Raw genomic sequence first — 17,006 nt, forward strand, 5'->3', positions numbered from 1 at the left:
GTATGGCACAGGCTGGGTGTGTACTGTATGGCACAGGTTGGGTGTGTACTGTATGGCACAGGCCTGGTGTGTGTTATGTACGGCACAGGTTGGGTGTGTGTGTTATGTATGGCACAGGTTGGGTGTGTACTGTACGGCACAGGATGGGTGTGTACTGTATGGCACAGCTTGGGTGTGTACTGTATGGCACAGGCCTGGTGTGTGTTATGTACGGCACAGGTTGGGTGTGTGTGTTATGTATGGCACAGGTTGGGTGTGTACTGTACGGCACAGGATGGGTGTGTACTGTATGGCACAGCTTGGGTGTGTACTGTATTGCACAGGCTGGGTGTGTGTTATGTACGGCACAGGTTGGGTGTGTACTGTACGGCACAGGTTGGGTGTGTACTGTATGGCACAGGTTGGGTGTGTACTGTATGGCACAGCTTGGGTGTATACTGTATGGCACAGGCCTGGTGTGTGTTATGTACGGCACAGGTTGGGTGTGTACGGTCTGTGGTGCTGTAATTATTACCTATGAACTTGCTTTTTTGATGCGGTGTTAGTTTTTCTTTTGTTCCTCCTTCTCCGTTTCAGATGATTTTAGTCGTGTGAAACTCGTTACCACCGAGGAGGAGGAAGTTTCTGATTACATCAACGCAAACTACATTCCTGTAAATACAGCAGAGGGGAGGTTTGGTGAATGATTATGAGACTGTAATGGAGACCCCATAGCGCTCACCTTGTGGGGGCGCTGCAGTCGCAGGTGTCTGAACGCCTATTGGTTCTGCTCAGCTTTCTCTCCATGGTTGGCCAAATATACTCAATTACTAGAAAAAGCTGAGCAGAACTAAGAGCAGCAGATGAGCTGCTGGGGTCAGACGTCCGGTGGGAAGGGAGGGGGTACCTAATACCTTCTACTTGTCACAATGATTAGTCCGTGAGGTGTCGGAGGGCAGTACCGTTCATTAAATAAGTGTGGTATAATATAATGGTTTACACAACTCCGCGCTGAATCCCCGCAATGTCAGATTTTATCATAATGTATCATCAGAAAATAAGATTATATAAATATGGATTTTATTATAAACAAATATTTTTTAACAATAGGAGGGAGCAGCAGAGTCATCTCATCATTAGAAGGCGGGGTCAACAGAGTCATCTCATTATCATTAGAAGGCGGGGTCAACAGAGTCATCTCATTATCATTAGAAGGCGGGGTCAACAGAGGCATCTCATTATCATTAGAAGGCAGGGTCAACAGAGTCATCTCATCATTAGAAGGCGGGGTCAACAGAGTCATCTCATTATCATTAGAAGGCGGGGTCAACAGAGTCCTCTCATTATCATTAGAAGACGGGGTCAACAGAGTCATCTCATCATTAGAAGGCGGGGTCAACAGAGTCATCTCATCATTAGAAGGCGGGGTCAACTGAGTAATCTCATCATTAGAAGGCGGGGTCAACAGTGTCATCTCATTATTAGAAGGCGGGGTCAACAGAGTCATCTCATTATCATTAGAAGGCAGGGTCAACAGAGTCATCTCATTATCATTAGAAGGCGGGGTCAACAGAGTCATCTCATTATCATTAGAAGGCGGGGTCAACAGAGTCATCTCATTATCATTAGAAGACGGGGTCAACAGTCATCTCATTATTATTAGAAGGCTGGGTCAACAGAGTCATCTCATCATTAGAAGGCGGGGTCAACAGAGTCATCTCATTATCATTAGAGGGCAGGTAACGGGAAAAGCAGACTATCTATCTATCTAATATCTATCTCTCATATCTATCTGTCTATCTATCTATCTATCTATCTATCTATCTCATATCTATCGCATATCATTAGAAGGCGGGGTCAACAGAGTCATCTCATTATCATTAGAAGGCGGGGTCAACAGAGTCATCTTATTATCATTAGAAGGCGGGGTCAACAGAGTCATCTTATTATCATTAGAAGGCGGGGTCAACAGAGTCATCTCATCATTAGAAGGCGGGGTCAACAGAGTCATCTCATTATCATTAGAAGGCGGGGTCAACAGAGTTATCTCATTATCATTAGAAGGCAGGGTCAACAGAGTCATCTCATCATTAGAAGGCGGGGTCAACAGAGTCATCACATTATCATTAGAAGGCGGGGTCAACAGAGTCATCTCATCATTAGAAGGCGGGGTCAACAGAGTCATCTCATTAGAAGGCGGGGTCAACAGAGTCATCTCATTATCATTAGAAGACGGGGTCAACAGTCATCTCATTATTATTAGAAGGCGGGGTCAACAGAATCATCTCATTATCATTAGAAGGCGGAGTCAACAGTCATCTCATTATTATTAGAAGGCTGGGTCAACAGAGTCATCTCATCATTAGAAGGCGGGGTCAACAGAGTCATCTCATCATTAGAAGGCGGGGTCAACAGAGTCATCTCATTATCAGTAGAGGGCAGGTAACGGGAAAAGCAGACTATCCATCTATCTATCTATCTATCTATCTATCTATCTATCTATCTATCTATCTATCTATCTGTCTGTCTGTCTATCTATCTCATATCTATCTGTCTATCTCATATCTATCTATCTATCTATCTATCTATCTATCTATCTATCTATCTATCTATCTATCTATCTATCTATCTATCTATCTATCTATCTCATATCTATCTATCTATCTATCTCATATCTATCTATCTATCTATCTATCTATCTATCTATCTATCTATCTATCTATCTATCTATCTATCTATCTATCTATCTATCTATCTATCTATCTATCTCATATCTATCTATCTATCTATCTATCTATCTATCTATCTATCTATCTATCTATCTATCTATCTATCTATCTATCTATCTATCTATCTATCTATCTCATATCTATCTCATGTCTAAAAGGGCTATAACATTAGAAAAGGTTTATTAATACTTGGGCAGTGTTTGATCAATGTGCTAGAGCCTCCCCCTGTGCAGCATTAACCAATCTATTACCATGTGCAGCGTGCACCGTTCCCTCCAATAATCAGGCATCTGGTACCTCCAATAATCAGGCATCTGGTACCTCCAATAATCTGGTATCTGGTACCTCCAATAATCAGGCATCTGGTACCTCCAATAATCTGGTATCTGGTACCTCCAATAATCAGGCATCTGGTAGTCCAATAACCTGGCATCTGGTACCTCCAATAATAGATTTGGAAAAAGATGGAGGCCGATGTCCGGTGCTTTAATGACCAGGCATTTTTGTTCGATGTATGGAAATTGTCCCTTAAAAAGATAAGTAAAGGGCTAAATGAGCGTTTCAATTCTTCCAATAAACAAAGAAGTTGTCGGCTATTTTGTTAGAATTTAACAATTTGTAAGGTACAAAATATAAATAATGCATAATAATTTATACAGCTAGAAATGAACTAGGATCTTCTGTAACTCTATGGGAGCTGTATATATTTGTATGTAGTGAGCTCCCCCTAGTGGTGACTGCAGGCAGCAGAATGTTATCATGTAACTCTATGGGAGCTGTATATAGTGAGCTCCCCTAGTGGTGGCTGCAGGCAGCTGAAATACTATCATGTAACTCTATGTGAGATATATCTGTGTGTAGTGAGCTCCCCCTGGTGGTGACTGCAGGCAGCAGAATGTTATCATGTAAAACTATGGGAGCTGTATATATCTGTATGTAGTGAGCTCCCCCTAGTGGTGGCTGAAGGCAGCAGACTGTTATCATGCAACTCTATGGGAGCTGTATATATCTGTATGTAGTGAGCTCCCCCTAGTGGTGGTTGCAGGCAGCAGAATATTATCATTTGACTCTATGGGAGCTGTATATATCTGTATGTAGTGAGCGCCTCTTAGTGATGACTGCAGACCTCAAAATGTTATCATGTAACTCTATGGGAGCTGTATATATCTGTTTGTAGTGAGCTGCCCCCAGTGGTGACTGCAGGCAACAGAATGATATCATATAACTCTATGGGAGCTGTATATATCTGTATGTAGTGAGCTCCTCCTAGTGGTGGCTGGAGAGCAGAATGTTATCATGTAACTCTATGGGAGCTGTATATATTTGTATGTAGTGAGCTCCCTCTAGTGGTGACTGCAGGCAGCAGAATGTTATCATGTAGCTCTATGGGAGCTGTATATATCTGTATGTAGTGAGCTCCCCCTAGTGGTGACTGCAGGCAGCAGAATGTTATCATGTAAGTGTATGTGAGCTGTATATATCTGTATGTAGTGACCTCCCTCTAGTGGTGGCTGTAGGCAGCAGAATGTTATCATGTAACTCTATGAAGGGAATCAGGCTAAACAACGCTGTGACCCCTATAAATTAATATATTGTATTTTGATCTGGGTGCTGGACCAGTTTCTGTTGCCTCCTTCGCTGTGTGGTGGACACTTTTAAATGGGTAGTGTGCAGCCGGTTCATGCACAAAGTAGTCGACAAGGGCCAGGAGGTCATTTTAGGGTTGATGTGCTGCAGAGAGATCTCTACAATATACTGTAAAGCCATGATGGGTAGGGGTTGATGTAAAGCCATGATGGGTAGGGGTTGATGTGAAGCCATGATGGGTAGGGGTTGATGTGAAGCCATGATGGGTAGGGGTTGATGTGAAGCCATGATGGGTAGGGGTTGATGTGAAGCCATGATGGGTAGGGGTTGATGTAAAGCCATGATGGGTAGGGGTTGATGTAAAGCCATGATGGGTAGGGGTTGATGTAAAGCCATGATGGGTAGGGGTTGATGTAAAGCCATGATGGGTAGGGGTTGATGTAAAGCCATGATGGGTAGGGGTTGATGTGAAGCCATGATGGGTAGGGGTTGATGTGAAGCCATGATGGGTAGGGGTTGATGTAAAGCCATGATGGGTAGGTGTTGATGTAAAGCCATGATGGGTAGGGGTTGATGTAAAGCCATGATGGGTAGGGGTTGATGTAAAGCCATGATGGGTAGGGGTTGATGTAAAGCCATGATGGGTAGGGGTTGATGTGAAGCCATGATGGGTAGGGGTTGATGTAAAGCCATGATGGGTAGGTGTTGATGTAAAGCCATGATGGGTAGGGGTTGATGTAAAGCCATGATGGGTAGGGGTTGATGTAAAGCCATGATGGGTAGGGGTTGACGTAAAGCCATGATGGGTAGGGGTTGATGTAAAGCCATGATGGGTAGGGGTTGATGTGAAGCCATGATGGGTAGGGGTTGATGTAAAGCCATGATGGGTAGGGGTTGATCTAAAGCCATGATGGGTAGGGGTTGATGTAATGCAATGATGGGTAGGGGTTGATCTAAAGCCATGATGGGTAGGGGTTGATGTAAAGCCGTGATGGGTAGGGGTTGATGTAAAGCCATGATGGGTAGGTGTTAATGTAAAGCCATGATGGGTAGGGGTTAATGTGAAGCCATGATGGGTAGGGGTTGATGTAAAGCCATGATGGGTAGGGGTTGATGTGAAGCCATGATGGGTAGGGGTTGATGTAAAGCCATGATGGGTAGGGGTTGATGTAAAGCCATGATGGGTAGGGGTTAATCTGAAGCCATGATGGGTAGGGGTTGATGTGAAGCCATGATGGGTAGGGGTTGATGTAAAGCTATGATAGGTAGGGGTTGGTCCTGTGCTCAGTGCTGTGCCATGCACAATACATCTTTCTTTTTCTATGCAGGGATATAACGCCTTACATGAATTCATTGCGACGCAGGGGCCTCTGCCCGACACCAGGAATGACTTCTGGAAGATGATTCTCCAGCAGAAATCACAAGTTATCGTGATGTTGACCCAGTGCAATGAGAAGAGACGGGTAAAGTAACAGAACAGCCCCGAGGCCACGCCTCACTGCATGCCCCTCAAAACCTTCCTGCTTACATGAACTCCGGCCCATATTACTGCAGGCCCATGACCGGAACGGGGAGTGTGCTCCATGGCCCCAGCAGACATCCATTTTGTCCTCTGTATACACCTAAGTGCAGGTGCATCATGATCTCACCTTTTGTATTGCAGATAAAGTGCGACCATTACTGGCCATTTACTGCGGAGCCGGTCAGCTATGGAGACATCATGGTGGAGATGGCGTCTGAGGAGGAGCAGGCAGACTGGGCTTTCCGGGTGTTCCGCGTCTCACATGTGAGTATCAGCTGAGAACGTAACGAGTCATCACTACAAAGTCTCCACGTCTGTTCCTCTGATGCCAGTAAAAACAATGATCGCTCCAGAATCGGAGGAAAAGATTCTCCACGTACGATGCGGCCGCCTGAGAGGATCTCATGTTCTGCGCAGCGCGGGGGGATGGGGACACTATATACCGCTGAATACCTGACACCACCCCAGCTCATTACAGCTCGGCCCACCGACAAACCTCCAGCACCGCACTGCATAATTATTGTGACCCCTGAGAATCAGGGTCCGAGGGTGTAAAGATCTCCGGGGGCTCTGGGGACATAGAAAAGAATGGCGGTGGCCTAACTAGTAGAGACGGAGATGAGTAGACTTGTAGCTTCACCCGGGGCAAAGATTCCGGTCACTGCTCTAGTGCTGAATCCCAATACCCTGGTCAAGTCAGAGTGGTTTGTTGGTGCAGCCTCGCTACCCCCCTGGCGGACGGGGTGACCTTGTAGGAAGAGGTTTAGGCTGTAACCAGGGGCCGGCGGTTTTTAGTGTTTGTTGCTCCTTTTCTTATTCTCAGTTTTATTAAAGACTGTGAGCGATCTCTACGTCCCCCCTCCATCATGTGTGTCCAGGTCCCCCTTCCATCATGTGTGTCCAGGTCCCCCCTCCATCATGTGTGTCCCGGTCCCCCCTCCATCATGTGTGTCAACATTCCCCCTCCATCATGTGTGTCCACGTCCCCCCTCCATCATGTGTGTTCACGTCCCCCCTCCATCATGTGTGTCCAGGCCCCCCCTCCATCATGTGTGTCCACTTCCCCCCTCCATCATCTGTGTCCAGGTCCCCCCTCCATCATGTGTGTCCAGGTCCCCCCTCCATCATGTGTATCCAGGCCCCCCCTCCATCATGTGTATCCAGGCCCCCCCTCCATCATGTGTGTCCGGTCCCCCCTCCATCTTGTGTGTCCAGGTCCCCCATCCATCATGTGTGTCCGGGTCCCCCCTCCATCATGTGTGTCCACGTTCTCCCTCCATCATGTGTGCCCAGGTCCCCCCGCCATTATGTGTGTCCAGGTCCCCCCTCCATCATGTGTGTCCAGGTCCCCCCTCCATCATGTGTGTCCAGGTCCCCCTCCTCCATCATGTGTGTCCAGGCCCCCCCTCCATCATGTGTGTCCAGGTCCCCCTCCTCCATCATGTGTGTCCAGGCCCCCCCTCCATCATGTGTGTCCAGGCCCCCCCTCCATCATGTGTGTCCAGGTCCCCCTCCTCCATCATGTGTGTCCAGGTCCCCCCTCCATCATGTGTGTCCAGGTCCCCCCTCCATCATGTGTGCCCAGGTCCCCCCTCCATCATGTGTGTCCAGGCCCCCCCTCCATCATGTGTGTCCAGGTCCCCCCTCTATCATGTGTGTTCAGGCCCCCCCTCCATCATGTGTGTCCAGGTCCCCCCTCCATCATGTGTGTCCAGGTCCCCCCTCCATCATGTGTGTCCAGGTCCCCCCTCCATCATGTTTGCCCACGTTCCCCCTCCATCATGTGTGTCCAGGTCCCCCCATCATCATGCGTGTCCAGGTCCCCCCTCCATCATGCGTGTCCAGGTCCCCCCTCCATCATGTGTGTCCAGGTCCCCCTCCATCATGCGTGTCCAGGTCCCCCCTCCATCATGCATGTCCAGGTCCCTCCTCCATCATGCGTGTCCAGGTTCCCCCTCCATCATGCGTGTCCAGGTCCCCCCTACATCATGCGTGTCCACGTCTCCCCTCCATGTGTGTCCACGTCCCTACTCCATCATGTGTGTCCAGGTCTCCCCTCCATCAAGTGTGTCCAGGTCTCCCCGCCATCTTGTGTGTCTATGTCTCCCCTCCATCATGTGTGTCCACGTCCCCCCTCTATCATGTGTGTCCACGTCCCCACTCCATCATGTGTGCCGACGTGCCCCCACCATCATGTGTGCCCACATTCCCCCTCCATCATGTGTGTCCAGGTCCCCCCTCCATCATGTGTGTCCAGGTCCCCCCTCCATCATGTGTGTCCAGGTCCCCCCTCCATCATGTGTGTCCACGTCCCCCCTCCATCATGTGTGTCCACGTCCCCCCCTCATCATGTGTGTCCAGGTCCCCCCTCCATCATGTGTGTCCAGGTCCCCCCTCCATCCTGTGTGTCCAGGCCCCACCTCCATCATGTGTGTCCAGGTCCCCCCTCCATCATGTGTGTCCAGGTCCCCCCTCCATCATGTGTGTCCAGGTCCCCCCTCCATCATGTGTGTCCAGGTCCCCCCTCCATCATGTGTGTCCAGGTCCCCCCTCCATCATGTGTATCCATGTCTCCCCTCCATCATGTGTGTCCACGTCCCCCCTCCATCACGTGTGCCCACGTCCCCCATCCATCACGTGTGTCCAGGTCCCCCCTCCATCACGTGTGTCCAGGTCCCCCCTCCATCATGTGTGTCCAGGTCCCCCCACCATCATGTGTGTCCAGGTCCCCCCACCATCATGTGTTTCCAGGTCCCCCCTCCATCATGTGTGTCCAGGTCCCCCCTCCATAATGTGTGTCCAGGTCCCCCCTCCATCATGTGTTCCCATGTCCCCCCTCCATCATGTGTGCCCACATTCCCCCTCCATCATGTGTGTCCACGTCTCCCCTCCATCATGTGTGTCCACGTCCCCCCTCCATCATGTGTGTCCAGGTCTCCCCTCCATCATGTGTGTCCACATCTCCCCTCCATCATGTGTGTCCCCATCCCCCCTCCATCATGTGTGTCCAGGTCCCCCCTCCATCATGTGTGTCCCCATCCCCCCTCCATCATGTGTGTCCAGTTCTCCCCTCCATCATGTGTGTCCAGTTCTCCCCTCCATCATGTGTGTCTATGTCTCCCCTCCATCATGTGTGTCCACGTCCCCCCTCTATCATGTGTCCACGTCCCCACTCCATCATGTGTGCCCACGTGCCCCCACCATCATGTGTGCCCACATTCCCCCTTGATCATGTGTGTCCAGGTCCCCCCTCCATCATGTGTGTCCACGTCCCCCCTCCATCATGTGTGTCCACGTCCCCCCTTCATCATCTGTGTCCAGGTCCCCCCTCCATCATGTGTGTCCAGGCCCCACCTCCATCATGTGTGTCCAGGTCCCCCCTCCATCATGTGTGTCCAGGTCCCCCATCCATCATGTGTGTCCACGTCCCCCCTCCATCATGTGTGTCCAGGTCCCCCTTCCATCATGTGTGTCCAGGTCCCCCCACCATCATGTGTGTCCAGGTCCCCCCTCCATCATGTGTGTCCAGGTTCCCCCTCCATCATGTGTGTCCACGTCTCCCCTCAATCATGTGTGTCCAGGTCCCCCTCCATCATGTGTGTCCAGGTCCCCCCTCCATCATGTGTCCAGGTCCCCCCTCCATCATGTTTGTCCACGTCACCCCTCCATCATTTGTGCCCACGTCTCCCCTCCATAATATGTGTCCAGGTCCCCCTCCATCATGTGTGTCCACGTCCCCCCTCCATCATGTGTGTCCACGTCCCCCCTCCATCATGTGTGTCCACGTCCCCCCTCCATCATGTGTGTCCAGGTCCCCCTTCCAGGCTAATGGGTAAATGATACGACACTAAACGTGACTTTTTTCCCGCACAATTATAATATTTGTGACCCAAAGTCTAGTTCTTGACATTCGTTGTATTGAGTTTGTGGCATTGAGCTGACGGAGGCTCCATCTGACCTGGAACGGGTGACAACCATTGTGTGTCTTCTGATCTCACAGGCAGCTGACACCCAACATGTTCTGCATTTCAACTTCACCGCATGGCCAGACCACGGTGTCCCAGCAGCCACTGCAGCCGAGAGTATCCTACAATTTGTCTACATGGTGAGACAGAAAGCAGCCAAAACCAAAGGACCAATAACCGTGCACTGCAGGTAAAGCCTGGACATCCATTATAAGTAATACCGCCCACAATTATCACTGAAGCCACCGCCCACAATTATCACTGAAGTAACCGCCCACAATTATCACCGAAGAGACCGCCCATAATTATCACTGAAGCCACCGCTCACATTTTTCACTGAAGCCACCGCCCAGAGTTATCACTGAAGCCACCACCTACAATTATTACTGAAGCCACAGCCCACATTTTTCACTGAAGCCACCGCCCACAAATGGGCTCCCTCTGGCCCTTCTCAGGAGACCTGAGTAAATTGTCAAATTTTCATATATAACGGCTCTCCAGACTCCTCCCCCTTGTTGAAGCTCCTCCCCTCAGTTTATGTGCAGTAGATACCTGATAATCTTCTGTATCTCACTGCCCGTTTAGTTACTTGTAGTTTATAATTGTTCTCCGCTAACAATAAACTTGTGCTCGTACACAACAGCCCGTGTGAAGAAGCAGAGCTGCAGTGTAAAGCCCAGGGAAGGGACAGAGCAGCAGAGGGAGCTCTAATGAGGCAAGAGGTGGATTTCAGACTATTATCACTGACATTGCAGCTAAGCAGAAGTCCTTAATTAGAGCAGTGCCCTAATGGGGCAGAGTTGCAGTATAAAGCATAGAGGAAGTACAGAGCGGCAGCCTCAGCCTCTAATGAGGCAAGAAGTGGATTTCATTGATCAGGTGCAGAGATAGACGGTAGTCAAGAGTGATAAATAACGTGTGCAGATTCCGCAGGTGTAGTGGACTTACCTGCACATCTGCAGTGACACTTTTTCCCACCTGTTGTGTTTTAGTGCTGGTGTCGGGCGGACGGGAACGTTTATCGCTCTGGATCGCCTCATGCAGCACATTCGAGACCACGAGTTTGTAGATGTCCTAGGCCTTGTAGGAGAATTGCGCAACTATAGGATGTCTATGGTGCAGACAGAGGTTAGTGTGTGTGTGTGTGTGTGTGTGTATGTGTCTATACTGTGTGTATGTGTCTACTGTGTGTGTGTCTATAATGTGTGTGTATATAATGTGTGTACATGTCTATACTGTGTGTGTATACTTTGTATGTGTCTATGCTGTGTGTATACTGTTTGTGTGTCTATAGTGTGTGTGTGTGTGTGTGTGTGAGTGTGTATACTGTGTGTGTACACTGTGTGTCTATATTGTGTTTATACTATGTGTATACTGTGTCTACATTGTGTCTATACTGTGTTTATGTATATACTGTGTGTCTATATTGTGTCTACTGTGTGTATACTGTGTATACTGTGTATCTATATCATGTCTATTTTGTGTGTATGTGTATACTGTGTTTGTCTACATTGTGTATGTATACTGTATTTCTATAATGTTTGTGTATACTGTGTCTATACTGTGTACATTGTGTGTATAATTTATAGGCACGGTATACACACATTATAGAAATACTGTGTGTGTGTGTACTGTGTGTACTGTGTGGGTATGTACTGTGTGTGTGTATAATGTGTGTATACCTTATGTCTATACTGTGTGTGTGTGTGTATACTGTGTGTACTTTGTGTGTATACCTCATGTCTATACTGTGTGTCTATACTGTGTGTATACTGTGTGTATGTGTCTATACTGTGTGTGTATACCTTATGTCTATACTGTGTGTACTGTGTGTATACTGCATGTCTGTTGATAATCTATCTCTGTACATCCACGTATATGGACCCCCAGCCCCCCACCACCCCTGCTCTGACTCTCCGCACCCCCACATTATGCTTCTGGTTACAGCTTCATCATTTTATCCTTTTTAGGAACAATTTATTTTTCTCCATCAATGTGTTCAGTTGATGTGGAAGAAGAAGAAGCAGCAACTCCGGATCAGTGATGTCATCTATGAAAACGTCCACAAATCCTAAAGCGGCTACACGTGTAAGTGAAGGGTCCGGCCAGTAATTGGTGCCAGGCGGCTGCACGTGTAAGTGAAGGGTTCGGACAGTAATTGGTGCCAGGAGGCTGCACGTGTAAGTGAAGGGTCCGGCCAGTAATTGGTGCCAGGAGGTTGCACGTGTAAGTGAAGGGTCCGGCCAGTAATTGGTGCCAGGAGGCTGCACGTGTAAGTGAAGGGTCCAGCCAGTAATTGGTGCCAGGCGGCTGCACGTGTAAGTGAAGGGTCCGGCCAGTAATTGGTGCCAGGCGGCTGCACGTGTAAGTGAAGGGTCCGGCCAGTAATTGGTGCCAGGCAGCTGCACGTGTAAGTGAAGGGTCCGGCCAGTAATTGGTGCCAGGCGGCTGCACGTGTAAGTGAAGGGTCCGGCCAGTAATTGGTGCCAGGCGGCTGCACGTGTAAGTGAAGGGTCCGGCCATTAATTGGTGCCAGGAGGCTGCACGTGTAAGTGAAGGGTCCGGCCAGTAATTGGTGCCAGGCGGCTGCACGTGTAAGTGAAGGGTCCGGCCAGTAATTGGTGCCAGGCGGCTGATCTTCTCATTATGGCTCATGAGGTCCCCCAGGCAGCGGTTATGTGCTCCACAATAAATATTCTTAAATTCTCCCTCTACGGTAGGAACACACGCGGCATAAACACTGCAAATTTTCCGCTACAGATGAATTACGGAAAATCGGTAGCGTGATACAGTAGCAGCAGAGTCGTGAGAACTCAACAAATCGCGTCCCCGCACTCCGAAAAAATTTACATAAATTGCCCTGCGGTTTCCCCACACGGGGCGTTTCCATTAATGCTGCGGAATCGCTCCTCTTCTGTTTCTGTTTGGTGCTTAAACCAGCAACAAAGTGATGTGTGTTGCGACATTTGCAAATATCGCAAGTAAGAAAAAAAATAAAGTTATACTTACCCAGAGTTCCCTGCTTCTTCCCCAGTCCGGCCTCCCTGGATGACGTTGCAGGCCATGTGACCGCTGCAGCCAATCACAGGTTGCAGCGGTCACATGGCCTGTGATGTCATCCAGGGAGGCCGGAGCGGACGTCAGAGGGTGGGGGTATATATGTGTGTGATAATTTACGCAGCGGAATTAATGCCCGGAAAAACGGGCCTCAGTGGTGTGGGTTGTCGAACGGCATTCCTTGCGGTGTTCAGGACGGATTCGCTGCGCAGCTTGACGCAGAGTCCCCCTGAATACGCCGTGTTTGCTCCTCCCCTAAAACTCCTGGACATGAACTCCGCATCCCCAAAAAAGAGGAGGGGCAGAGGAAAGGGACAGAGTTTTTTTATGGTCTTCATGATGGGGGTCTCTATGGGGGAGAAGTCTTCATGGTGGGGGTCTTGACGGGGAGGGGTCTTTACAGGGAGCAGTCTTTACAGTGAGGGTCTTTATGGGGAGGAGTCTTCACGATGGGGGTCTTTATGTAGTGGAGTCTTCATGGGGGTGGTTTTTACGGTAAGGGTCTTCATGGTGGGGGGGTCTTTACAAGGAGGAGTTTTCATGGTGAGGGGTCTTTACAGTGGGGGTCAGTCTTCATGATTAGTTACTGATTAATAAAAGCCTCTCTGGCCGATTGTCCATAAGGCTGCCACCCGACCCGTGAACATCTGGCCCCGCTGGTATCAGTACTCGGAGGCTGGTTCTGGTATTAATTGCTGGTCATTTTAATATTGGGGTTTTAATTGAACATACAATGTAATCCCTGTAGTCCCTGTAGTCCCGGTATTTACAAAGTCTTCTGCCGCTCAATGTCATGAACATTTGTCGGTCGCTGTGCACGGAGAGGGGGCACAGGCAGAGTATGGTGATCGCAGGTAATGGGGGCACAGGCAGAGTATGGTGATCGCAGGTAGAGGGGGCACAGGTAGAGTATGGTGATCGCAGGTAGAGGGGGCACAGGTAGAGTACGGTGATCGCAGGCAGAGGGGCCACAGGTAGAGTATGGTGATCGCAGGTAGAGGGGCACAGGCAGTGTATGGTGATCGGAGGTAGAGGGGCACAGGCAGAGTATGGTGATCGCAGGTAGAGGGGCACAGGCAGTGTATGGTGATCGGAGGTGGAGGGGCACAGGTAGAGTATGGTGATCGCAGGTAGAGAGGGCACAGGCAGAGTATGGTGATAGCAGGTAGAGGGGGCACAGGCAGAGTATGGTGATCGCAGGTAGAGGGGCACAGGCAGAGTATGGTAATCGCAGGTAGAGAGGCACAGGCAGAGTGTGGTGATCGCAGGTGGAGAGGCACAGGTAGAGTACGGTGATCGCAGGTAGAGGGGCACAGGCAGAGTATGGTGATTGCAGGTAGAGGGGGCACAGGCAGAGTACGGTGATCGCAGGTAGAGGGGAACAGGTAGAGTACGGTGATCGCAGGTAGAGGGGCACAGGCAGAGTATGGTGATCGCAGGTAGAGGGGCACAGGCAGAGTGTGGTGATCGCAGGTGGAGAGGCACAGGTAGAGTACGGTGATCGCAGGTAGAGGGGCACAGGCAGAGTATAGTGATCGCAGGTAGAGGGGCACAGGTAGAGTATGGCGATCGCAGATAGAGGGGGCACAGGCAGAGTACGGGGATCGCAGGTAGAGGGGGCACAGGCAGAGTACGGTGATCGCAGGTAGAGTATGGTGATCGCAGGTAGAGGGGGCACATGATGTATGACCCACGTGGTAACCCGGCTTCACATGATGTATGACCCACGTGTTTACCCGGGCTCCACATGTGTCGGTATGTCATGTGTATTAAGACGGGTAACGTTATTGCGCCTTTCCCTTGTCTTCCAGGTGAGAACAGCGCAATCACCACCTCCAGTTTTCAGGCTTTCCACGCTGGTTGAGCAGAAACGAAGGTCCCTGTGGCCACGACCGGGAAAGATCCGTCCTTAACCCTGACGCCTCTTCTGGACTTTTCCTTCATGAACTTTCAGTTTGGACCAAATATCAGTAAAGAGAATAAAGACAGTAAAGTGGATGAGGAAAGAGCAGGGACCATGGCGGCTGAACAGGGACAACCTTCTCCTCCGGAGGTGATGGAGCCTCAGTCTTTCTATCCCGGGCTGCACTGCGGCTCCGGGCCGAGTCTTCGGGCTTCTCCAGCTTCTGTCCTGAGTGTAAAGACTTTGTCCCCACAGATGTATGTAACTTGTCAAGCACAATGTCCGTGTTGTGTCCCAAGCTGGAGACTATGGGAGGACCCTGCTCAAGACCCTCACAGTCAGGAGCCCCAATATGTCCGAGAGCTCAGCGTTGTGTGTTTTCCGTTTCCTTTGTGGTGTATGACACGGGTGAGATCCGCTACGGGGCTGCTGGATCTCTAGATCAGGAAGAACAGATCCAGCAAACTGCACATAAAATAAAGAAAATTCCTTCAATAATGCGACGTTTTCATTTACATCCGTTACCTTCAAAGTCCTTTCAGTGCAGAACACAGGGGCGCAGGGGGTCGTCACCTCAGAGGTGAAGGGTCCGGGGCGGTCCGGTCACTTCTCAGATCCGTTAGGGTGGGCTGTGGTGAGGAGAACACAACTGAGCGCCGTTCATATCCATGTGATCTCCAGTCTAGGGTATATAGGTATATATCATATAAGAGCTACATACGGACAGTGTGTAACATACCCGCTCCGATAATACGGACCATTCTGCAGTGTGACCACAAGTGTAGCCCCAAATCATAAAGGAAGCATACGTGTCTACATGGGGGGGCTTACTTTATCACATGACCATATCTGTCACTACACGTTATGTAATCACTGCTAGCTCTCCCTCCCTCTGTCTGCTCTCCCTGGCAGTCAATTATTGTGAAACCTCCCATCCCACTCCTGTAAATCCGCCTGGACTTATGTCACCGAGCCTCACCAGCGATACATGTGATATGTAGAACATAGAACCGGGGGAGGGGCGGTGAAGGGTTTGTACAGAACCGATGAGCAGCTCCGGGTGACGCTTTGGTCAGTGATTTCTGATGGGCAGCTCCGGGTGGTAGTGAAGCTTTGGTCAGTGATTTCTGATGGGCAGCTCCGGGTGGTACTGAAGCTTTGGTCAGTGATTTCTGATGGGCAGCTCCGGGTTGAAGCTTTGGTCAGTGATTTATGATGGGCAGCTCTAGATGAGATTATGTTTAGGATTCATTTTATCCAAGGACAGATCGGGATCTAGAGAAGGATTCAGTCCTTTACCTTCTCCTGGAGATACAGAACCCAAAATTAGTGATAAAAGGACTGATAACTGGGAGAAAAGAACATATTATCCCGTACACAAGCAGAGCCCTTATGTTTGTAGCAGTCATAGTATACATGCCGGGTGGTGGCAATATCTGCCAATAGTCATGAAGGATTGGAACACCCCCTCTATATCGATCCCCCTCTATATCCACTCACCTCTATCCCCCTCTATATCCATCTTCCCCTATATCCACCCACCACTATCCCTCCACCCCCTCTATATCCACCCACCTCCCTCTATATCCACCCACCTCTATCCCTCCACCCCCCCCTCTATATCCACCCACCTCTATATCCACCCACCTTTATCCCACCACCCTCCATCCCCCCTCTATATCCACCTGTCAGGGATCATTACCCTGTATATTGTTTGCAAAAACATTGTTTTATACCAGTATATTCCACAAAGATTTGTAAATGAAACAAGATGGAACCTGTATCAAGAACACGCCTATGGCGACACCGCCCCTGGAATGCAAGAGGAGTGTACAGAAGAACTTACAGCTGAATAGAGCCAATAGAGCTTAAGCACGTCCCACCTTCCTACAGGGAAGATTTTTTTGTAACTCTTTGTTCAATAAAAAGTTAGTTGTCCTTCCTACGTCACAGAGAGAAGATGTGTACCAACATTTGTCTGCTTGGTATAATTCTTCCACGCATGCCCTCGAGTTTCAATTTACAGAGGTGGCTATTCGGTGTGAAATAACAGGGAAAAGGAAGTTTAACCCTGACAATTGGCACCCAAATGTGGGGCCACACTCGAGGGGATCTCGGAATCCGGACAACCGACAATCACAGGGCGAAACAGACGACCCAGGACTGCCCACTGCAGGAGCCTGATCACCTCCACAATAACACGGTAGGTCAGTTGATTTTATAAATCTTCGGCTTATCTCTGTTAGTGGACGGTCTTGTGGTAG

The 17,006-nt window shown here is 49.6% G+C and overlaps 1 protein-coding gene across 1 annotated transcript in view; it reads left to right on the top strand.

The window, feature by feature from the left end:
- The window catches only part of PTPRO (protein tyrosine phosphatase receptor type O), a 194,515-nt gene extending 179,275 nt beyond the window's left edge, over nt 1-15,240 (top strand). The window contains exons 18-24 of the mRNA XM_075848823.1: nt 577-653; nt 5,624-5,758; nt 5,959-6,081; nt 9,818-9,972; nt 10,775-10,910; nt 11,753-11,870; nt 14,651-15,240. Coding sequence (XP_075704938.1) covers nt 577-653; nt 5,624-5,758; nt 5,959-6,081; nt 9,818-9,972; nt 10,775-10,910; nt 11,753-11,857 — 731 coding nt within the window. The 3' untranslated portion in view covers nt 11,858-11,870; nt 14,651-15,240. The remainder of the gene's footprint in view (nt 1-576; nt 654-5,623; nt 5,759-5,958; nt 6,082-9,817; nt 9,973-10,774; nt 10,911-11,752; nt 11,871-14,650) is intronic.
- Nucleotides 15,241-17,006: the final 1,766 nt, after the last annotated feature.

Source organism: Rhinoderma darwinii, unplaced genomic scaffold, assembly GCF_050947455.1.
Source record: "Rhinoderma darwinii isolate aRhiDar2 unplaced genomic scaffold, aRhiDar2.hap1 Scaffold_51, whole genome shotgun sequence".
Taxonomy (NCBI): Eukaryota; Metazoa; Chordata; class Amphibia; order Anura; family Rhinodermatidae; genus Rhinoderma; species Rhinoderma darwinii.